Here is a 25,249-nt window from a genome sequence, read left to right on the forward strand (position 1 = left end):
AATTGTTAGAATTTAGAAATCTCTTTGAATACTTTTATTAATTTTCACTCAAAAACCATCTCTCTCTCAATATGTACCAAACAGTTTTAAGGGCTTCTTCTTTGGTTGTTGTTTTGGTTGCTGTTGTAGCCGCAGAAAAAATGCCTGAAGAAATTTCGAGGAATGCTGCCGATTTGACTGTCCTCGGCCGGATAGAAGCCCGGTTCTGTTCCGGTTAGGTAGACCCGATTGTTGTGCAACCGTTAACATATATCGGTTAGTGACATTCGCAGCTAACCTTCATATGTATAATGCCTAAATAACAGTTGCATGTCTACAATCCGCTTCCATTAGCCATATGCTTCCAACAACGCGCTCTATATCCTTTATAATAATGCTGCTCCTTTTTAGTTTGTAGTGTTTTATTGAAAATCTAATGTTTCCTACAATAATATTTCAAGCTATTTATGCGCTAATCTTACAAATATGCCAACTTGTTGCCATAGTACTTCTTATGTAGTAACTAAAGTGGGGGGTGGAAAGAAAATTAAAGCACCACAAGCAAGCATGCATCTTAATATATACACATACATACAAAGAGTACTGTTATTTGTTTACTTGTAAATTACGTAATCCGTATGCGTAAAAATTCTACAATAATAAAATATATTTATATCAATTCAGGACGCTAAATAATATCAAGTTCAATATATATGGTATAAAAAACACACACACACATTAAACGTATGATCTCAAACAAACTGAAATCAGCGCGAAATGCTTATGGAACCTATAAATACATAACATAGATATACATAATATAATTACACCGTACAACTATATACTATATATATGCATATGCTACGAGCGCTTAGCGTATGAGATGTAGCTTCCAGCGCAGCACGAAGTACGCGATAATACGTAGCACCACAAAGGTGCCGAGCAGTGCCACCGCATCTATCCAGTACTCGGCATTGTCCATCGACATCTCCTCCAAGAACTTCTTGGGACTGCGGAAATGGCAGTACATTTCATGGCACTCCAATTTGGCACGGTCCATGCCATATATCGACACCATGGCGCCTAAATTATTTGAAAAGAGAAAGTAACGTCAGCATTTTGATACCAAAAGTGTGAATAAAGTGGACTCACCTTCGAAACCATAGCGCACGTAGCTAACATAGGTTACCCACTGCAGGTAGCCCGGTATGGTGTCGAAGTTAACGAAGAAGCCGGAGAAGAGTATGGTCGGTATTGTAGTGACGGGGCCGAGAAAGACGCCAGCTTCGATATTCATGCCAGCACCGATGAGCAGGCCGAGCGACTGCGCCACCAGCGAGGTCAGCACGCAAATGAAGACGAACATCGAGATGCGCATCCACTCCATGGGTTGGGAGGTCAAATAGTAGACGACAATCACATAGACGCTGGAGAAGACGATCTGTGAAGAGGTAAACATGAAAGTTGGATGTGCATAAAATATTGAAAAAGGTTTGTATAAGTGCCGAAACCCAATTACTTCAAGCAGTTCGCTGAAAGAGATGACAGTTCTTTACATACCTGAAAGGGCAGATCAGCCATTGTCTTGGCAAAGTAGAATGCCTTCAGCGAGTACCAATAGTTCAAGTGCTCTCGCACAAACACCGACATTTCAGTAGGAACTGCGGACGAATTTTCAGCTTAATTACAGTTATTACTAAAACTATGCTTGCAACTTTACTTACACGTCAATATCGTCGGCATCATCGCCGTGAACATGGTGAATAGCGTGGTGAAGAAGATACAACCCGCATTGCTCATCACCTTCGAAGCTTCATTGCCCACATCGTAGTATATCATGCCGATAATAGCGCCGACAATGATGTGCGAGGCCAAACGCATATGTGTCAGCATACGATCGCGCATGATGGTCACAAACGAGCGCTTCAACAGTATCCAGAACTGCGTCCAGCCGCTGGTGGGGAAGCCCGAGCTGTTGGGCAGCGTAAGAACACTTTCGTGTGAGTCCAATAGCGAGGTGGTGCAACCGGCGGTGGCTGCTTTCTCTGCAGCGCCGGTGAGCGCAACTTGTCCGCCCTTCGAACTGAAGCTGCAGCTGTAGGCCAGTCCGCTGTTGGAGTTGCCATTGTCATTGTTGCTGTTTGGAATGTTCAAATTGATCACTGTGCAGTCGGATAGTTGTGATTGTTGCGTCTCCAAGATGGGATTATTGAGTGCGTTCGAATGTGATATTAAAGTGCTGGACATTTCATCCATTTTGCATTTTTCATCCTCCAGTGTTAGGGTTGTAGTTGCCGTTAGTGTTGCATTGTTCGTACTTGTGCTGTTGGAGTTGTTGCAGTCATTGTCACCTTTGACAATGTCATTGGCAATGCCGCGCACGGCCGTTAAGCCGTAATCTTTGTGACTGAATTTCTTGCACTCGCCGCTTTTGACCGCCGCCACCAGCTTTTGCACAGATTCGCCATACTCGCCGCTGGCTACTTCCAGCACGTAATCGGCCGGATTGTGATATGAAGGGCAGTTGTAGCCGAGCGACGAGAGGAATGGCACCAGGCCGCGTACGCGTCCTTCGTACATGCACTGGCCCTCGGCGAGCATGTACAAGTGATCGAACTTTTCAAAGAGACGCGCCGACGGCTGGTGAATGGTGCAAACGATAGTGCGACCGCCACGTGCCAACGATTTGAGCAAAGAAATTAGCTGGAAACACGTTGAACTATCCAAACCGGATGTGGGTTCATCAAAGAACATCACTGGTGGATTGTTAACCAACTCGAGTGCGATCGAGAGTCGTTTACGTTGTCCGCCCGACAGATTGCAGGTCTTCGTATTGCTGGAATCCTTCAAACCAATCGTTTCGAGTATCTCGTGTACAACTACACGTTTGGCTGCCAAATTCATATCTTTGCCCAACTTTAGATTGGCCGAGATCATCATGGCTTCATGCACTGAGAGATTTGGGATGAGTATATCATCTTGCATGATGTAGCAGGAAAGTTTACGAAAACGCCGCAGATTACGCTCTTTGCCATTGATCATGACCGAGCCGCTCAGCTGCGATGTTCTGTAAGGAAAAGGGAGTTGTGTTAACTGAAACAACGTAACATCGGAGTTAATGAGCTGTTTGCCTCATTTGAAAGCGTTGAAAAGCTTATTTAAATTATCCCTTTCTATGCGGTTCCTTTATTATAAATACAGGTTTTGGGTAAAATCGTTCGGATTCAAGTAGTATATTTAAACTTATTTGACTCAAACTACTTAAGAACTATAACAGACACAATACCAAAAGCGGGAGAATCGGGAAGGAACTTCGGTACCTCACGAGGTTTCAGACAAGGCGACTCCCTTTCGTGCGACTTCTTCAATGTATCTTATAGAAAATAGTTCGATCTGCTGGCCTCAACACCTGCGTTGTTAGTCCTGCTTTCTCCAGGCTGATAATGAAGCGAAACAAATGGGTTTGGTAGTGAATGAGGCCAAGACGAAATATCTTCTGTCTTCATACAAACAGTCGTCGCACTCTCGACTAGGCTTCCACGTCTCTGTCAGCCTCGAAATCCAACGCAGAACAACTCTTGTCAACAGGTGCTACCTCAGACTGAGTAGGCAATTGAGAAGTAAAGTCCTCTCTCGACGAACAAAAACTAAACTCCATAAGTCACTCACTATTCCCGTTCTGCTATATGGTGCAAAGGCATCGACGATGATAACATCTCATGAGTCGACATTACGAGTTTTAGAAAGAAAGGTTCTGCGGTAGATTTATGGTCCTTTGCAAGTTGACCACGGCGAATACCGCATTCGATTGAACTATGATCTGTATGAGATATACGACGACGTTGACATAGTTCAGCGAAGTAAAAGACAGCGGCTATGTTGGCTAGGTCATGTCGGCCGAATGGACGAAAACTCTCAAGCTCTGAAGGTATTCGACGCAGTAACCGCCGGGGAAGCAGAGAAAGAGGAGAATCCGGAGTAGGGCCTGGCTTCGCCTGGAATCTCAAATTGGCGCCACCTTACGAAAAGAAGAATTGACTGACGCGCTTTTGTTATCTCGGAAATCATTCAATTGTATCTAAAGGCTGGCACAATGAACTTAGAGTTGCTGATTAGGCTGAACAACCATAATAGTTTTAATCAATAAGCAACGATAAATAACGGGGCCAATACAGGCACAATAGCCTATTTGTAAAATTTCTGTTTTTGTCGAACTCAATCGAATCTTTCATTATTGAGACGTTGAACTGGTAAATAGCCAGCGTGAGTCTTCTATCAATCACTGAACACAGAAACGAAAATGTCAGCAAAGCATTTGAATGACCTAATCTGTTTTCGTCTCAAAAGGAGCCTAATATACCTCAAGTGGCCATAAGCTGTCAACAAACACACACACGTCGAATATTAATAAACAACAAGGCACAAAGCCAATACAAAAAATCAGAAAACATTCGAAGAATGTCAAATGCGAAATACAAAAAAGGAAATAGTCCTAAATAGCGTCACATAAAGATATGAGCTGTGTCGCAAAAGACGTGCTGACAAGACGGAACTGCTTGCGGTTCTCAACTGAGCGAAGAAAGGCGAAGGAAGCGTATTCGACGTTTCAGTGTGTGCGAAAATAGAACAAGGAAGGAAGCCATAAAGGAAAGTTAATACTTGGCACACCGCACACTTTTCCTGTACCGTGCTTGTTTGTGACTATAAACACACTTAAGTATATGGTGTTCATAGCGACTTGCGACTTATAGGATTAGGTAAACTTTAGCAGCATTATGGTGCCGAATGTTACCGCAGGACCATAACTACCGCTCTCATTTCGTTCATAAGCTTCTTTTGCATTCCTTTCAACAACTTTTTACTAATTTTTTTTTTATACTCATTATATTCCCTTTCTGCAAATGCCTTTGAGTGCTGTTGTACTTACTTGTAGCCGGCCAGAATGTTCATAAGTGTACTCTTCCCCGCACCGGACGGTCCCATGATGGCGGTGAGTTCGCCATTGCGAAACTTGCCCGATACACTTTTCAGTATGGTCTTCAAGCCGCGCTTTCGTCCCTCTGAGACGGAATATGAAATATCAGCAAACTCGATGTCGACTGGCGGCCGCTGTGGCAGGTGTGACAGTGTGACGGTGCCTTTCTTGTGACCATTTGGACTGCAGCTGTTCTGTATCTTTGGTGCGAGTATGTGATTTTGACTGGGAATACCGCCATTGCATAGATTATTTTGCGAGCTGTAATGGAAGAGAGGAAAAGAAAAGTTTAAAGTTTGTTGAGTTTATTTTTTTATATTAGGGGTTAAATAAAGTATGTTGAGACAGCGATATCTCTGTTGAACTTGCAGTATGTTTCAGAGACCCCGGTACCATCCCTTGTTGGAAAGCAGGGTTTCACTAAGTGACACTATTTAACCTAAGAAATGACGGTCAAAATTTAAGAATACCTGTCTTTTCTTCTTAAAATTTATAAGTTTGATTAAAATTCGTGTCGAAACTTCGTCTGTCGAGCGATTCAAAGACTTGAGCTGCTCTATGAAGTCTAAGAGATAACAGATATAAGGACACATAAGTAGTCACAATAATTTGGTATTGAACTGATTCAAGCTTGCGTAAAGCTTATACTCGGGGGTTGTCATAAGGAGGTCATAAGGCAAGTACATTCTTATAGTGTCCTCTTAACTTACTTTACCGCCTTTTCAATTATATACTTTAACTTAACACTATGATTAAAAAATTGCAATAAAATGAAATAGAATTGGTTTGCGTACTTCAGTGGCTTCAGCCACGCTGCCATTTTAGCTGCAAACTCCTGTCGCAGTTGACCTGAATTCTGCCACGGTTCTTGCACTTCGTGCTCCCCTTGCAACGTGCTTACATAGCCATTCTTGGTGAGTTTTGTTTGTACGAAACAGGATAATGGGCGCGCATGGCGTGTCTTCGACTTGCCACTACAATCGTTCAACATGTCCGCATAGGCCTCCACGTACTCTGAATGCCGGCGTTGCACCGCAAAATTGTCCACAAAGCCCGAGTTGCGTATGCCGCCATCCGCATCGACCGCGGCCTGCTTTGCGCCGCCTGCAGTGAGGGGTCGCTGTGCCGCGTTGGTTGGGTTAATGTCTTTGGCGGCTGTGCCATTTCGATGGCAATTCAGCACCAGCTGGCTGCCGCTATCCGTGCTGCTGCAGCGGGTAAGCAGCTGCGGCTGTGAGGTTGTTAAATTATCTAAAATACTGCAACCGGATGTGTGCGACATTCTCAATACTTGCCGCCTGTGCGCAGGGTTTCAGTCATTAATTTTTTAGAATGCTGTTGGTAAAGATTTTCGAAGCTCTGACTTTTTATTGTATTGTTTATAGTACAATATTTCATCGGTTTGCGAAGTAAGCTAGGTTGTCCTTGCTGTCTTCTTGTACTTTAAATTTCGATTTTTAAAACACTTCACATTCGAGTTTCTGCGATAAGCACTTCGTAAACTCAGTTCACTTTTAATTGTTTATAAATTCATACACTATATTTAAAGGAAAAATGTATTAAATCCTTTTATTGCCAACTGCCGCTCGGCCAGTACGTTCAACTTGCGCTCATCAAGAAGCACTGAACTAAGCTCGCCAGCCCAACTATGTTTACACTTGAAGTTTTGCGCGTCTTCTTCGGCTGGCGATCGCATTGTTTAGCCCGCATCACGCCCTGCCTACGGTCTTTGCATAGCTGCGAGCGGTATGACTTGGCTGTGCGGCGAATGGCGTTAAAGGCGTGAGCTCCGCAGGGAATGGGTGGCCGCGCGAACCGTTTAGTGTGTGCGTGCAGTGTTGGAATGAGTGTTGGTGACTTTGAATGGCTCGTAATGATGTGTCGAGAAATCTCAACACTGTGCTCTGGTTTTGTGGCAGTTGCTCAGCACCGCTTAGCCCCGGTTAAGTGTATGCAATGAAATGTTGCTGATGGTGTGCTTGACTGTGTTGACGCTGATGATAATGAATAGCATAAGTTGATAACGGCTATAGTGATATCCAAGCGGTGTTACATATGTAGATACAAGCGTTGAAGGGATTTACGCATTTTTTAGTTTTATTAACTTCTAACCTCGTCTATCCCTTCATTACGCACAATTAAGAAACATTTCAAAAGTACGAAGTACTCAAGTGAATGACCGCTAATCAACGCCCTTTCTAGATCTTTTATTACGTAAGCAAGTCGTTATTCAAGTGAGTCTTTTCTCCAACATCATTCCCCATGAAGGGGCGTTTCCATTCTCGCGTTCGTTTTGTTTTGACGCAACGTCGGCATGGGTGTCTTCTGTCATGAAATAGCTGAACTAGATTTAAATGTCAGACTCAATTGATGCTAAATATGATTCAATTAACCAACTATATGTGAGAAGGTATCCCTATAAGGGCAACGGTGCACAGCACGTATATAATGTGACACAAACTGAGTGATGAGTGATATTATAAATTAAATATTGAAGAAAAAATTTGTCTAAAATTATATGTTTGTAACGGTATTTCGTGTGCCTACGAGTGGTACAAAGCCTTCAAAGACGGTCGGGAGATCGTTGAAGACATGATTCTTCAGAGCATGACAATATTAGAAAAGTGAAGGATATGGATATTTTGGGTATGAAACATGTTCTTACTTCGACTTGAAGGAGCTGAAGACTAAAAATTGTTTCGAAGACTGGAAAAATCATGTATATATTACACAAACAGTTGGACTCGTCACGCCGATCGTTTGTAGGGGGTTTCCTTTCGAGTTTTACAATCCTCCTGGCGAACTTAATATATTCTGTACAGGGTATAAGTAAGGTTAATAGATTAATTTTTAAGAATTAATGAGTTTGTGAGATAATCAATTCTTCTCCAAATCGAGTTTTGCGTAGTTTTTTGCAAAATAATAAGTTAGTTAATGTTTGAAGTAAGTAGTTGAAATAAAATTTGTTTTTTTGAGGTTATATATTACAGTTAGTAGAGTTCGAATTAATGAAATTCATTCTGGTCTGTATGCCGTAGTGACCCACAATGCGTGTGCATTGTAGTTTTGATGTCATAATTCTAAAGATTGATGTAAATAGTGAGCGCTCCCACTCAATTGAAATGAACTGTGTCAACTCAAGAGGAAAACTAGTAAACAGCTACAAAGGGTAGGCAGTTTGTGCAGTGGCGTTAATTTGATTGAGGGCACAGTAATAAATTTTTGAATAAAATAGTTTTGAATATTGAAGCAAAATTTGAGTTTCGAGTATAAAATGGTTACACCCGTATTGAAACGAAATTAGAGTTATTAGATGGTTATATATTGGTTATTATATCTGTCAACAATTTTAAATTTTTTTTGTTGATGATACGTTGTTTGACATTTTAGGTGACAATATATAGAAAACTGATAATATTTCTTTGGAAAACTTGACTTTTTTTGTTTTGTAAACTAAAATTGAACAAAATATTTCAATCTCGAAGAAATATTTTTGGAAAAATGTTGATGCTGATGATAGAGTCCTAGAGTCGTTCACTTATTTTAAAGGTCACTTGAAAGCTCCGACTCTAACTAAAGATCAAGTAGCAAGTAACAAAGCACCGATCAATAGTGAGAGGTCACTCACCACTCAACTCTGACTGAGTATAGTTACTCACGCCGCCACTGGATTTTAAGTGCAAAAGCATGACGTAGTAAACCGTTCATACATACCCACATATGTACCCGTTTTTATTGTCAACACAAAAATGTGAGCACAAAAGAAAAAACACAAAAAAAAAAAATTAAAAAACATTATTGACTTTTATTACTCTTTGTACTATTTGAGCAATTCACTTTCATGTTCGTTTAAGTGCATATTTATATATGTCTGTGTGTAATATATCTACGCCTATTTTACCACACATAAATTCGCAATCAATTAACAGCGAGTAGTTCGATTTGTTTTGTAAATTTATGAGAAACTCTTCCTGCTCCCCCTTGGATATGAGCTTTAGAATACTCTACGATTTTTCGAAGATCTCTTTTGATTATTTAGTTTTTTTTTTTTAAATAATTTTCAGTGTATACTTTAAATAATTTTCAGTATTAAAAACAATAACAATGCACTGACAGTTTGCCTGGAAACTAGTTAGTAACCACTCTTGCACTTGGCACCTGAAGTTCTTGCCGGGATTACGGGATTTCCTGTGCTCGTGAAGCACAAGCTCACACACATTTTGCCCAACGACGTGAATGTACCGTAATGCAATTGATAGCAAGGAATCGCGCTGTCTGTCAGTAGCATGTTTATTGACATTGTTGTTGTTTGTACTTACGACATACACGCAAGGCATGTCTGTGTGTGTATGTCTGTGGGTATGACTGAGCACTTTGTTGGCCCTCTGCACTTTGTTGGCGCTTCGTAGCGCTATTAATTGAATTAACGACATGATGCTGGGCGGCTCGTTGTGCGAAAACGTCAACAACACCAACAAACACAGCGAATGCACTTTTGCATGCACTTTAGAATGAAGATGGACAAAGTGGTCAAAGGCCGTGCCTCTTGCGCCTGTTGCTGGCGCATTAAGAAGCTAAAATATTGATTCTGTGGGTGCAATTGAGCGTTTTGACCTTTGCACTCGGCCGAAAGTTGCTTAATTTGAGCAGATTGCTGCTGTTTGCGTAAGTCGAAATATTCTTTTGAAGGAACGTGAAGTGTGGGAAAAGGGGTGGCTATAAACTCGATGATTTTTCAGTATTTCAACTTTCTGATCGAAAGGTCGCTTCGTATATAAAGTCGTTAGGTTGGAAAATCCGCTGTTGGACACGTTTAATTTGTTTAGCATTAAAGCTCCTGGAAGCTTTGTCATCTCTGACTATTGAATGAAAGCGGTTGGAATTATTTCCAAGAATTAGTAATGACTAGTTGGAAATTTATCGTTTAGTGAATCATTTCTTAGCTAAGTTGCGAGGAAAAGTTGGTGCAATTCTCTTTTTTGTTTACAAGGCGTGTCTTAATGTTGCCTAAGCAATTGAGGCATTCAAGGGCTCTAAGCTGTCCTTTCATAAATACTGTTAAAAATTACTTGTTGTGTCAATATTATGCCCAAAGAAACCTTTTTAAGTAAAACAGGGCTGCCACTTATTTGAAAAATGTCTAAAAATTTACAAGCAAAACGATTTAAATTTTCAAAACATGTTGATATCAAAATTAGGAAGTAAAATAAAACTTACATTTGAAATTAGTATTATTTTTGAAGAGGTTGCCATATCTAAAAAAAAAAATTATTTAAATTTAATTGTGTAAATACATATATACAGCATAATCTTCTATTAAACACGTTTAAAAAAGATTTGTGTACGAGTATATGTCTAAGAAGAGTTGCCACCATTTTGAAATGTTTCTTTGAGATAAACTGAAAAAATGTAGAAATTGTTAATAATAACTTATAAAGAGTTGCCACCTATTTAAACTGATTAATATTAGAACTATTAATAATACACCCATCTTAAGAAGTTAATGTTAATTAAAATTAGTTTTAGGTGGTTGCCACCTGTATGAAATTTTGATAAATTAAATAAATCTTATATTACCATATTGGTATCAAGAATAGAAATTGGAAAATATTACATTTAAAAAAAGTTTTTGTAGTCTCAGTAACTGTTATTTGTTTTTAATTGCGATCTTTCCCTTCTTGTTCCATCAGCAGCTTCATTTCTTCGGCAAAATGTTGCTAGCAACATAATTTAGGCCAATGCAACATAACATAAGATAGCCAAATTGTATTTTTATTTTTTATTATTGCAAAATTTTTTTTCGTATTCTCAACATTTTTTAATTAGTCTTATTTCATGTTTCACAGCAACATTTCATGTAGCAACATTTTCTAGTACGCGCAGAAACATTTTGCAATGACCATGAAAAGTATTGAATGAAAATAAACACGCGTTCAGATAAATGGAAGGTGAGGTTAAAGGTGAGGTTAACAAACAACTGAAATTGTACATTCGTTCATATTCATAGATTGGTAGCAAGTTTTGAGCGCAAAACCTTAGATGAATGGTGGCTATAGAAAATTTGCTCACGCTTGACTCGTTCTGGTGTGCAACAACAATGTTGAGGATTTTGTTTTTGGCTTCGTTTTGTTGGCGTTCGTTGTAGTTTCTTGCTCTTCGACCAAGCAGCGGGCATGCGCAACAATGCTTGAACTTCAGCGTTGGTCGTTTGGTACATTTCCATAAACGAGTTCTTCAAGCAAGTGGCCAAACTAGTTTCGTGTGACCTGATGCTAGATTGCCGAATTGCTTTAAATTTATATACATATGTTATTATAGTTTGTAATATTTACGTAAAAACGCCAAAATTATTGACTTATTTTGTTTGAATATCGGTGCGCGCCGACATAAAATTTTTAGTTATGGTTGAAGTTGAGATAATTTGATTATTTTCTTAAAGCCTTCATTTCTATATACATACATATGTATGCTGACAAAGTACACTATGTTAATAATATCGGCAACGTACATTACTAGCGTTCGCTTTATTTTGATAAATATATTTCACCGATTTATCGCAAAAAAAAAAAAACAAAAAAAAAAAACAATAATTATAATTTCATATAAATAAAAATAAAAACGACAACAATAAATACTGCTGTGCAATCCAACAAAAACAGCTGTTCACGAATGTTTACATTCACACACCCGACAACTGGCGCTCTTCGCTTCGCATTTTTCTCTCTTCTTCGCGCTCTTTTATCGCGCATTTCGTATCTATCGGATACACAAATATTTACGTTTTTATTTTCCTTCTTTTGTGTTTCGCAATACACAGCACTTTACACTCCATTGTTGTTGTTGTGCTTGCGCACGTTCGCCTCTCACCCAGCAACATATTATTTTAATTGTCTCTATTTGCTGCTTTTTCTCTATTTTCTCGTTTTTGGTTACTTATGCCCTCAGCTGTGTTGTTGTTTTGCAAATTTACTTTTTTCTCGTTGTTTTTGCTTTTGCTATCGTTGCGCCTAATTACATTCATACGTAGTTGTCGCGGATATTAATGACTGTGCTATTGTTGTTGTTGGTTGTACTTTGTTTGGCTTTGTTTTTGTTGTTGCATCGACACGATTTCTGAGTGCATGTGTACTTAAAAATCTGCTCGCTCGGTGCACGTGCACTCAGCTGGCGGTTTGGTAAGACGCTCGGCCTTTGGCAGCATAACCACTGCGACTTCTGACTAATGTGAACGAACAGCAGCGGGCCTCTGTGCTGAATTCGTGTTCTTTGTACTTGTATTTATGTATGTATGCATGTGTATTTAATCATTATTCATAGCAACAGTGATGCATCAATTGTTGGCGGGGTTAAGGAAATTGATTCAGTATTCAGAGTTGTATGAAAGTTTCATTTGCGGCATGGCTGTACAATGGGGTGATCGAGTTCTTGTTTTTTTGTTTTTGGAAGATAAGTATCTATCAAATATCTTCAATTCGCCATTTCAGTGCTGTTCTGTTGTTCAAAACGTCTTAAGCGAAAGGAATAACAAACCTACCGTGCTGAATTGGAGCTGGTGGACAGCTCTTTTTAGTGATATGACTTTAATCAATAATGCTACATACATAGGTTGTGTTCTACTGATTTTGGTTAATTTTTTTATTTTTATTTTGAGTGTCACATATGTCAAATAGCTGTCAAAATTGTTCAAAAATGTTTATCTCACTTCTTTAATCTACTCATCAGCAATTTTGCATGTACTCTGAAACCAGAAATTATCAGCGTCAATGCTCGACCTACGTAGAAAAGTATGTCAACAAGTTCTAATGACGGCATAGTGCGATCACCCTAATGTGATCCGCTTTATATGTATTTATGCATCTATACAAGAATATACATATGTATATCGAGCAATAAAAGCAAAAACATTGTTGCTGATTTCCATTGTTATTGCCCACCAAACGTACTACGGAGTATTCCGGCCTTTGTTTGATGTTGGGCACGTTCTTATAAATACATATGTATGTATATACATATCGTCACCTAATATGCAAAATAACGTAACATCACTTTTAATAAGCAGGCGAAGGGAAAACCTTATAATGAAACCACTCATATGGAAAAATGAGTTTTGGTTATAAAATGGTTATATATTGGTTATAAATCAGTTATATATTGCTTATATGTTGGTTATATCTGACAGCGCCTGCTGAAAATCTTTCGCTACATTAATGAAATATGATGTAGTGAATCGTAAGCAATAAAAAGCTCAGTTTCGATTTTTGTTTGATACGTTATTTTTCTTTTTCAGTTGGCTATATGTATGTATATGCGAGTTTTCTTCAACAATGAATATGCTTGCGCGATACGCCCCACAGCCAAACAGTTGTGAACTAGTCGATATTTTTTTCCTAGAAAGCAGCTTCTTTAAGTGTTCAGTTCCAACGAGAAGTCAATTCTCAGTATTTGGTCGGAAATATACCAGTTTCATTCTAGGTCCAAATTCCAAAGTGCACTTTAATTTTTATTCTAAGAAGCGATATTAATAAGTCTTTTTTTGCCGGCCTTCCGGGTTATTATACGAAAAAGTCCGATAACCTCTTTGTGAATCAATTTTCCAAAGCATTGATTCAACTCTGTTGCATTTCTGCCTGATTCCAGTTAGTCTCGAAAGACAGATGCAAAACATTTCTTTTTTGCGGTTACTTAGATGTGTCCCTAAACCATATATAGAAGTGAATGTGCCTCTTAAGTGATTTTAGATATCTCCAAAGTCTCTCGTAGGCTTTGTCTTTATTCCTTGGTTGTCTCTGATTTTTAGCAGTTGTTGCATTGGCATTTCGTTGCCAATGCTGCGCTACAGCACATATTTAATTGCAGAGATACAAATGCACATACCTACACATATATTGATGTATGAAAAGCGATCGGCGAATACCAGCAGTTTCATGTTATGCGTCATAAAACGTCTGATTCGTTCTGTATACTAGTATCTTTGTTTTGTTTTGGTTTTTTATTGACTCAGCTTCAACTGCAAAGTTCCAAAGTTCAATTTCGTGTGGAAGATTCGTATGTATGTACATATGTATATTTTTTGAAGACATTTTTTAATGCTTTTCGGCTTGCTGACGCTTTGAGTTTGCTCAAAGCTACTACAAAATGGAAATTTTTTATTGGATTTGAAATCTCATTTTTACATAAATTAAAATGTTGTTTGTTATGCATGTCTCTTTGTTTGTATTTTAGTAATATCAACTTCCTTTTGTGCTCAGCTCTTGCTGCTAGTGATTGTTTGCTGGCTCGTAGCGAACTTCTGTTAAGTGTTTTTTTATGAAAATTAGTTTTTATTCACGTATAATTTTGGTCTAAAATACACCAGAGATGTATAGAAGCTGTCTGCTTGAATTTTTGTTTAAAAATTTCCATTTTGTCTGTTAATATCTAAGAGTCTTAAGAAATCTGTAGCTTCAATATTTTCCCTTGTTTGACACTGTTACCGAGCAATAGAACTCTGAATCTGATATTTCTACAAATATATGTATGTGTATGAAAATCTTCTTAGCTAATTGTCATTCCCGCGGTGCTTACTCAAGCACGTCCTTTTTCGTTATCCCAAGTTGCTCAAAGTACATATATTTTCATATAAAGTTGTTTCTTTGCATCATCAGCCGCTCAACGATTGATTAAGACTAATGAAATTTTATTAAAAGCGTTTGATGACCTCTTTCTTTGTTTCTTGTTCGCAAACAGATAACAGCAGTGTTTGGGTAAACACCCATGGGAGCAATCGCCCACTTCTGTTTCCCAACATTGAGCGATATTTGTCTCTTTGTTTGCGGTGTTATTGACGTACCCCTATCTATGATGATATCTTAGAATTCTATGTTTGTATTTGTTTTTGTTTTTTATTATGGTGGTTTTGTTCTTTGTTTTTGTTGCTACTCTTTGTGTTACTACAAGTTTCGTTTAGACTTTTTGCTACTTTTCTGTTTTGCTTTGTTCGATGCGAACTTTTTGATTTTTCTTTGGCTTTTGATTGGCGCCTGCGAAATGTCGTTAATAGTTTGGCGACTGTTTGTCTCTGTAATAATAATTTGCTTCAAATTCCATTTTTGCACAGAAATAATTGTTGTGAGATGATTTAGTACGATCTTTTACTACTTTGTAGTTGTCGAAAAGTGTTGGAGTGTGAGGGAAGCTAATTTTGTTCCAAGGTGACTTGGGTTATACAAGTTTCTTAGGAGATCATAATCTGTATTGTCTAGAAAAGTTTTCTGTATTAATTATCCAGTTTCTGTTAAAGAAAACCGCTTTTTATGAAGAAACCAAATCCGTAGGGTCACCGAAATCTTAAATTTTGTAATACTTTCGTTGTTTCACATGAAAAACTTTAATAAAAAAATTAATATGAAAGCAGTGCCTACATTTAGGTGGATTTTATAAATTAAGAGAACAGATGCGGGCTAGATCAAGGAAGGCAAGTTGTAATAATTAGTTTAAGCGGTCGATTCTAAGACGGATCTCACGCGTACAGCTTAGAACGCTGGTCAGTTGTGGTACTCCACAAAGCGACAATGAGCCTGTCGCACAATTTTTGCGACGGCTAATGACGGGTTTTTCAGGCTCAGTGTTCTTCAACTTCTTCTGCATAAGTAAAGCCTTCACAGTGCTAGAAAAACAAATAAATGTTCTAAATAACATATATAACAGTTTTCGGCATCTTTTTTGTTTATTTTGATAATTAGTTCTATAAATATCCACAAATATTGTTTACAATTCACCAAAGTGACTCTGGCACGTGTGTAATAAATCATTGTTATCATTATGCCAAAAGCATTGAATGCCTTCCTGTCTGGATTTTATAGCTCTTTGAGATTCATGTAAACAGCGATGACCTGCAACTTGTGCCCAAGCGCAATTCAAGCGTAAAATTTACGATATTAGTAAATAATTAAGTAGTCTTCGAGAGCCTGCAGCTTTGTCTCTATTTACGCCGCTTACATACATAATATAAGTACATACTCGTACATAGGCAGCATGCGTCTAATATTTGCATATTTCATGAATCACAGAGTGTCAACAAAAACAGTGAGGTTATGGTTGTGGGCTAGTCTTCTACTCTATTCTACTCGAACGTCGAACATTTCGTGACACGTGCAGAGCAATGAGTGTGTTTGAGTGCGAATTCGAGCGCAAAATAAGGACTTGTGGTCAGTTTAGCTCAATTTTATGGTAATTCGTAATATGATATATACATATGTATACATATGTGTGTACGTGTATGTTTGGTAAATTAGTTTAATTGACATTAAAAGTGCAGTGGTGATAGCTAATATGGACTTATGTGTGATTAAATGGGCAATAGTAAGGTGGTCACTTCATGTTGATGTAGACGAATACAGTTATTTAGACACACAGTATCTACATATACATATATGTATAATGTGTTTCTCAAAGCGTTAACAGAACAGTAGTAAAATCGATACCTTTTCCTAGCCATTGATTCATTAAATAATCATATTAAGACTTGCGCAAACATGCCTTTTCACTGCGACCAGCTGGTGGGTTTGACGTGCCTACTAACAACTGGTTCTGACGTTGTGTCGTACGTATTTTTCGGTCAACGGTGCAATGTGAGTGCTTCCCTGAAAAACAGTGATTTTGTAATTTTATATGTCTTTATACCCTAAACATGGCATATTAAGTTTATCATGAAGTTTGTAACACCTAAATTAAAACGTTGGAGACCCTCTAAAAATAAATATACTTATAAATGATCAGCATGATAAACTGAGTCGATTTAGTTCAATCTACGCGTGTGTGTCCGCCTGTTCCTCTGTCCTTCTCTCTGTCAGTATATATATGAAAAAGTTCCTTAGTTTTTGAGATATCGAATTAAAATTTTGCAACTGTATTTTTCTCATAAAGAGACTGCTCAATTGTCGTAACGGTCGATATCGGACTACTATAGCTTATAGTTGCCATACAAACTGAATGGTGTAATTAAAGGCTTGTAGGGAAAACTTTTTCATTTGACGAGATATCCTCACTAAACGGGGCATGAGTTATTGTCCGAGATAATAACTCAATCTCCAAAGAAATTGTTGAAATCGGATAACTATATCATATAGCTGCCATACAAAATGAACGATCGCAGTCAATTGCTTGTATGGAAAACTTGTCCATTTGTGAAGGGTCTTAAAGCTTCGCAGCAAGATAGACATTTTTTCTTATTTTTGTTTATTTGCTGATGAAACTTCGTACGTATGTTGGAAATAACCTACTTATTTGTTTAACTCTTAATGCCGTCTGCTAGCTCTCGCTGCCAGCGGCGCAATCCACGTCATTTGCTGTCTATTAATGAGGTAAAACCTGTCTTCCAGTTTTTGTTTTCATTTCGTTTTCATCTACTTCCTTCTTATATTGTTCATAGAGTTGTCTGGTACAACAAGAATACCCCTTACGCTATGCATGTGACGCTTACAGCTATCGATTAATGCCCTCCACTTTCGTGTTATTGTTGTATTTGTACTCGTTTTGCCTATGATGGATTATTTATTGCTGCTCACAGTATAGAAAAGGTTGTGCGTCACTTTTTAAGTTTTATGTGTGAGCTTATAATATATTATTTCTGTAACCGAGATATATTTCTTTTTTTAATATCGAATGACTCAGGTCAGGTGAGGTTATAATACATTAAATTTATTTGTATTTAATATATTATAATCAATTAATTTTTGTTGATTTTTACAGCCCAAAGCTCTGAGAGGAGAAAAGCGTTGCCTACATTTAGGGTGAAATAAATAAGTGTTGCCTACATTTAGGATGATTGTGAAAAAATTAATAAGAAAATATATGGAAAATGTAGTTGTAAGAGCAGCGTATTACTCTATAGTGTTTGAATTAAGCAGTAGCATTATATATAATATTTCGTAAATAGTAATAAAAGACGTTGAAGTTGAAAATTAAATTCTAAAATAATAATCGCAGCGTTGCTACCATGTATTGTTCGAGCGCCAGCACACACAAAATTGCTAAAATGTAGAATATTATGAACATAGCCCGAACTGTGGGCGCTCATAAAGTGTAACGAAGCTATTTAGTGGTGGCCTCATTCAACGCACAGCCAAGCGTTGCCGCAGTTTTGCACCTGAGAAACACTCATACGCCACGTAGTACTTATGGGCGAACAGAACACAGCGTATATCGCCAGCAGGCTGGCCGGCAATTATTTTTACATATACACGAGTACGTAAGTGTGTTAGTGGCCGGCAAGTTGTGCGCGACATTTCAAAATTTCAATTTGCACTCCACCTTAAGGGAACTTTTGCACTGTGAACGCCACTTGCAGCTGCGACGCCAACGCGCCTTAGACGCTTTGCTTGTTATGTAATTAAATTTCACAATTGTCTCACATTCGCTTTAATATTTCTTTCACTTGAATAATATTTGCACTTTGCTGCCCTGCAGAGGGCAACAGATGTAACGAAATCACACACACACACAGGGTGTTAGCCGTTGCAATTTTGTATATCAAGTACGCGTGCACTTAGCGATCGCTGCCGTATTGGAAAACTCGTTAGCTAGATTTATTTAAATTGCTGCGTCTGCTTCTACTTTTAGAAAAATCGAAGAAATACCGAAATGTCAAGTACATTCGTATGTGTGAGTTGTTCGAATTATGCACAAGTCGGCGGTTCGGCGTAGACTGAAAGTGGCGCACAAGCGCGTGGCGTTCGAATGTTTGGCAGGCAGACTAGTTGGCTGGCAATTTGGCCGGTGGCGTGGCTGGCGGGCGAGGTGTGGCGCGCGGTGTGATTAAAATCAACATGAATCGGTAACAGTTATAGCTTATTATTGTTGTAGTGAAATGAATTACATTCCACCAACCGGCGGGTAGTGCGGAAGAAAGACGTTACTTGGCAGCGTTGCCAATGAAAGACATGCCTTCACATGCACGCGAGTACTTTCGATTTTTGTTGCTTTACCGATTTTTCGTTAGCTACCCTTCCTCACTATCCTTTTTGAAAGCACCGATACACTACCGTCACATGCGCTCTACTGCTTGCGTGTCAGCGCACGCTACTTTCGGTCACTAAGTTACCAATAAAACTACTGACTGAATGGCGAAGTTTAGCAGCTGCATACTGCCCTTAGCGCAGGGGTTCTTATGCACCTACAATCATACATAGCCGTTTGTGTGCGCTTTGAAAAGTTCAGGTTATATTTTAGGTCAGTTTGCGCTCGCCAGGGCAACGGTAATTGCAATGCTTTCACTTTTTCCTTTTTTTTGACGAGTTCGAAATAAAGTGCTTACTCTATCTTCTTGTTTGTTGGCTTTTCGCTTCTGTTTTGGTATTTTTGTGGCGTGTTGTCCGCACAGCATAACGGTATAGACATAGGTAAATGGCACAGGTGTGCAGGAGAATGTACAGAAATTTGTATATTCGAAAATTTGGTTCAACAATTTGGTTGTTGTAGAAAGCGACCTACATTCCTCGGCTAGTGTGGGTCATATTCTGGTGGTGTAGACTTTCAGCTTTGAGAAATGTTTGCAGCTATTTGCCGAGGTTGAACTTACTTTGTGCTGGGATAATATGGAACATATTTAGTTGATTTGAGCTAAGACTGATTGCTGTTAAGTTTTTAAAACCCGGAAGAAAGCGTTGGATACCCTCTAAAAAATATATATATATATAAGACAGCTAAGTCTATTTAGCCATGCCCGTCTGTATATACGTGAACGAGTCGCTCAGTTTTTAAAATACCCATCTGCAACTTTTCACAAGTCGTTTGTTTTTTTGTTATTGTCGGAATCGCCGATATCGGACGACTATAACATATAGCCCCCATACAAACCGATCGATCAAATATGTGTCCTTGTATGGAAAACTTTTTTATTTGCATATCTTCACGAAATTTTGTACGAATTGTTTAAGAAAGCAAGGATACAATCTCCTAAGAAATTACTCAGATCGGATAACTATAGCATATAGCTGCCATACAAACTGATCAAAATATAGAGTTTTTATACCCTTTTATGCTATAAGAAATGCGCTTGCTATGGGTATTATAGCTCTGTGCTCTTGTGGCAGCTATTTCGCTGCTTTTTTCCCAATAACTACGGGAAATACGAGTATATGTATGTTCTCTTTAGTATGATGAACATTCAGTAGGCCTTGAACCAGCTCGAGGCGGGTACGGAAGTTGCAGGAAAATAGTTATTCTCCAGCAAATCAGTTTCATGTTGAAGGTCCAACATTGTATGGCAATATCCTTAAGCATTGCTAACATTTTCTTTTTTTCCATTTTTTCGAACATAGTTTCGAAAACTATAGCGCAGTCAATAGAGCGTGCTGAAGTAGTAATAATAGCAATATTTTCACGAAAAATATACGACATGGACTTCATGAACATAATATCTATAATCTTGTGTTATTTAAAATTGAAGAAAATTTTTTCAGTCAACAGACAAATAACCGAAAGTATGTTGTATAATGATTAAAAATGAACAAATAACCTTTCAAACTCTTTGACGAAAATATGGGTTACCTTCATACTGTATAAATACTTACACTACCCAATTTACCTAAATTACCTACCAAATAAATAATCAATGAACTAAAAATACACTAAAAACTTTTCCAAAAGCACATAAAAAGCCTCCAAACTGAAAGTTTTCCATTAAAATAGTCATATGCCTCCACTATACTCACACCTTCTACCCTTGTAAGGGATATGCCGCATAAGTTGCTTCACGCAAGGTCGCAAATCAAAACTATGCTTACTTTGTTGCTGTATTTAGCCGTTAACGACCTATAATTTCTAATATTTCTTTTGTTACCGTTTTCTTTGCCCGCCTTTAATCAGTTTTATGGACGCGCCAGAAAGTTTAGCAAAATTCTGTGATCGCCCACTTGAAGTTTGAATTACTCATATACATACAAGTACATATGTGTGTACATATGTACATATATCCATGCATTTCTACAAGCACCAGGCATTGGTTGCATACTTTTATTGGCCGTCAGCGGGCAGCACACCTGTTGCAGGCAATGAAACTAGCCTCTAGTGTGATAATCAGGCTTATTTAATAGCAAATGCAGAATTTCTTAATTTTAAAATATACATGAGCGTACTCGAAACAGGCGACAACTAGTTTTCCATCACGTGATCGCTCAATGTAGTTTTTGCGTAATGCAAGTAATGCAGATAATGACGATGAAAATAAGAGTGAATAAAATTCTTTTCCGCCGCCTGTAAAATTCAGTCCAACAGCGTAATATGAATATCTAACATAATCTAACTACATATTATTACAATTTCTCAGAAATTTAATTATTTTCCTAACTACAAGGCAAACATCCGGCATTCGCATGAAGTTGAATAGTACCAAGAAGCTTCGCTTCGAGTTGTGAGGAAACATTTTATTTTCGCGTGAGTGGATCAATGCTGCGAGGGAAATCGATGCACTTTTGCTGGCTCGCAAATTTACATAGGAACTCTGGGAATATATGTACATATATATAAATTTTCGTGTACAAAGTTAAGCAATTCCCAGAGCAGTGTTCTTTTCAAGTGGCCTTGAAACTGTTCCAGTCAAGAATGCTTAAAAGGAAATTGCAAAGAAATGCATATGAGAATATTGCATTACTAGAAAGTTATCTCGTTGTGTAAATATGCTTACAAAAGACACTTATGCACATCGAAAACTTTGCTAGCATTTGCGGAATTGTAGTTTTTCGCGTGAGCTATCCTCCCATGTGTATAAAAACTGTTGGCCAAACACAAAATTGTTTTATAAAAAAATATTAAAAAATTTTATTTATGCATCTCACGTAAGAGAGAGGGTAGTCGAAAAAGTCTTTTCGTACTTTATTTCAAAGATCTAGTTGAAGAATCCCACGTAAAAGAGAGTTTTTTTGGCTTAAAGCGGTGCAGTTTCTTATATAATTGATGAAAATATAACTCTGACATTTTTTCTATATTCTATAATACGAACTAGGGCTTCTTCGTTGGAGTTTGTACCCAAAAATTTCCTACAAAAGTCACAAGAGCTCGGTTCAAAAGAAAAATAAAATCTTTATTTTAGTTTTCAGAGTTAGAAATATTTATTAAGTGAAATAAAATTGCTAGTTTCTGCAAATACTTTAAAAAATGATGAGGTGCTGTTTAAAGATCACTGTAATCCTTTCCAAAGAAGAAAGGCATCGAGCTGGAAAATGTCTTGAATTGAAAATTTGGTAAACAGTCACAACAGCTTCCTGTATTTAACATCATTTTAATCCACATAAAAATAAAAATATACACTCATTTCGCTGCCTACAATTCTCATTATTAAATTTCCGTACAGAAAATGCTTTCAGTTTTGCTGTATATCTTCGAATGCCTTACAGTACTACAACTTTGTAAATGATATATCCATGTCTTTGCTGACGCAATCAAGCATAAAGCCACAGCAAGGACAGACCGCACTATTGTACTGAAGTGCGTAAAACCAAACAAAAGTGGACGCCGTTGCAGCGCCGCACTTCGCACAAAAAGCGTGCGACATGGCGTATGAGCAACTTTTGTTTGCTGCTAAATGAAATTGTGACTTGTTGAAAATACTGCTGCGCTACTTACTTGTGACTTAGCGCGCCATTCTTCAGATTGTTGCCAACAAAATTTGTATGGTTGCTGTAGGGCAGTAGTGGTAGTTGTTGTGGCGGTTGCGGTTGCAACAACGCTGGCGCTGCTATGCTCAACTGAGTGTTTGCATTCAAATTGACATTGGTTGTGGCTGTGCCATTCAGCGCTTCGCTGGCTGCATTTGTAGTGGCGGCGGCGGCAGCGGCAGCTTGTCTTTGCTGAATCGGTGTGTCATTGTCGCCCACACCGGCTGTTGTCGCTGCGCCGGTGGCCACGGCGGCGGCTTGTGGCACGATAATCGCGCTGTCGGATGTCTCCTTCGACACTAACGGCGTGTTTAACTTTTCCTCATCCATGTTTAAGCAAACCGCTTACTAAACAATAGTTTTAATTTTTAAAGATTTTTAATATTCTTTTCTTTTATTCTTTTTTGTGGATATTTGCACAATTTAGCTTCTTTTACACTTTAAGCTTTTTCTATTGCACGTTTAGTTGATTTTTTTTTTATTTCCTTGAGCTCATTAGCTAACGTTTTGCGAGTTAACGACCATTTGTAACGCGACAAAACTTCACATAGCGCGCACAATGACTTTCGTCTACAATTCACTCATAATTTATTCAATTTGATTGTTACTCTTGCCTCGCAAATATTGTACACTTAAATCGCTTCACTTTCCGTGGCATTTACATGGCATAATCGTCGTTTAGAATTGGTTTTCGCGCTAGAAAAAGCCGCCCGGCATATTTTACTGTATTAGTCTTGTATTTCTGTAGTTTTAACGGTTGCTACATTTGACTGAAGTAGAAATTTTGCGCTGAGGCTGCCAGAGTGTTGCTGAAAAGAGAATTGATATAAAGTTGTTAATAAAATGTTAACTTCGGTATTAAATTATTAATTTCAAGAGACATTTAGTGGAGATTAAGAGCAGAAGAAATAAAGCGTGGCATTTAGTAACACAATTTTATGAACTCGAGCCATAGGTTTCCTTAGAACTTTTGTGATAGGTGAAATGGATATTTCTTTTGCCGAAGATTTATGGTCCTCGCAACACTTACAAATTTCAGCGACGTTGGATAGCTCATGAGAGGTCTCTGAGAGTATTCGACTTGGAAAACCGATTGCCACGCTGTTATAAACTCGGCTATAACTGAGCAATAACTGGACACCTTATAACTCTTACAATGGTGATATGGACGAATAAACCCTCAGTTTTACGCTCATATCCTATTGTGGAAGTATGAGGATACCCTCACCAACACCACCCTAAGCCAAGGTGTTGAGGTACCCGTGCCGATGGCTGAATGGTCAGTGGGCGGTGATAAATAGCTGATCGCTAACGGGCTCCTCGGATGCCCGGGTGAGGTCGGAGGTATGAAATGCCTGCTCGACACATACCGGCCTTGGGGACGAGTGACCAACCCATTCTGACCTACTCGTGGGATCAAATATGAACAAAACAAATACAGCAACAACAAGGACTACCACAACAACAACTACAAAAAACAATCAACTTGTTGAGAACAGCGACGAATATGGGAACAGCTTGGACATATCGGAATCCAATAATGGAATCCGAGAAGGACGACCCACTCGCCTCCAAGAGATGATTAAGAGTTCTACCGGACGTACCAAACACGGTACGGTATCGGTAGTTACGGCAGATGAAACCAACAAACAAGGAGTGGAAGCCTCCACTTTCAAAGCTGTCATGCACCAACTAAAGTGCGCTGGTAGCTAAAGGAGACAGCTAGCGCAAGAAACCCAAAAAATTCCAGACTCAACTGAGGTAAAACCGGTGTCAGCGGACAGCCCTTAAACTTGGTAAAATGGCCAAAGAGCAGGCACCCGGCACCCCAGTTGACGAGGAGGAAATCGAGCGATTCAAACAGACAGTGGAGATTTACTAAAGCAATCCGAACCTCAAGATGAAAGCAAAAACCCGAGCAGTTCCCAAAAGGTGTATGGCTCAATCACCGAACTGCAAGGCACTCTGTTCGATTTCGGCTGCAATAATTCAAAGCTTTTTCTATTTTTTATTTAGTTCGTCGCTTGCACGCAAAGGAAGATATATTACTTTTCATTTTATTTCCACTATTTGAATGTTTTAAAAACAACCGTTAGGTAAACTATAAAAAAACAAAATGCAAAATCCCTTCATATACTTACATATAAGTTTATTGTTTCGTTTTTTAGTTTTTTTTTTATTCCTATGCTTCTCTATCTAATCACATGCGCTAAACAAGTTTTTATTGCAAAGCATATGGAAGTCTTCACTAAAGCTGGCAGCTGTGCGCGTCGACTTATTAGCACAACAACTGTAATTTTTATTAAAACATAAGTATTTGCACTTGACCCTCAATAAACGCTTTTAGTGTATGTAAGCTTGCGCAACGCCGATTTGGCTGTGGAAGAATGCCACGAAACTATTTTGATATTCTGTTAGCGTGCGGCTGGCATGTTCGAAAGCCAAACAAAGCAATTCGAACTATTAGTATGCTAGCAATGAGCAATGAAGGGTTCAAATTATTGTTTATATGTGTGCTTTCGTATTTAAATGTTAATAAAAATTTATGTAGTCTATTAAGTTACTTTTGAGTAGTTGGACTTTGACTGAGTTAATAATGAAATGGTTTATGGCTTGTGAAAAGAGCAACATACAGGAATACTTTAGGTTGAACAAAACAAAA

General features: G+C 38.4%; 1 protein-coding gene across 6 annotated transcripts in view; it reads right to left on the reverse strand.

Moving 5' to 3' along the window:
• Nucleotides 1-383: 383 nt before the first annotated feature.
• Nucleotides 384-25,249, reverse strand: part of LOC108970895 (ATP-binding cassette sub-family G member 1) — a 39,027-nt gene continuing 14,161 nt past the window's right edge. For 5 of the 6 annotated variants that reach the window (XM_018936597.1, XM_018936594.1, XM_018936596.1 and 2 more), the window contains exons 2-7: nt 22,556-23,396; nt 4,907-5,215; nt 1,704-3,046; nt 1,540-1,640; nt 1,132-1,420; nt 384-1,062 (exon numbers count right to left, since the gene is read on the reverse strand). In XM_018936597.1, the coding sequence (XP_018792142.1) occupies nt 851-1,062; nt 1,132-1,420; nt 1,540-1,640; nt 1,704-3,046; nt 4,907-5,215; nt 22,556-22,917 (2,616 nt within the window). In that variant the 5' untranslated portion in view covers nt 22,918-23,396 and the 3' untranslated portion in view covers nt 384-850. Of the gene's footprint in view, nt 1,063-1,131; nt 1,421-1,539; nt 1,641-1,703; nt 3,047-4,906; nt 5,216-5,748; nt 6,403-22,555; nt 23,397-25,249 lie in introns of those variants that run through there. The other variant, XM_018936592.1, reaches the window with a different exon arrangement.

Source organism: Bactrocera latifrons, unplaced genomic scaffold, assembly GCF_001853355.1.
Source record: "Bactrocera latifrons isolate USDA-ARS-PBARC rearing strain unplaced genomic scaffold, ASM185335v1 scaffold_314, whole genome shotgun sequence".
NCBI classification, from domain to species: Eukaryota; Metazoa; Arthropoda; class Insecta; order Diptera; family Tephritidae; genus Bactrocera; species Bactrocera latifrons.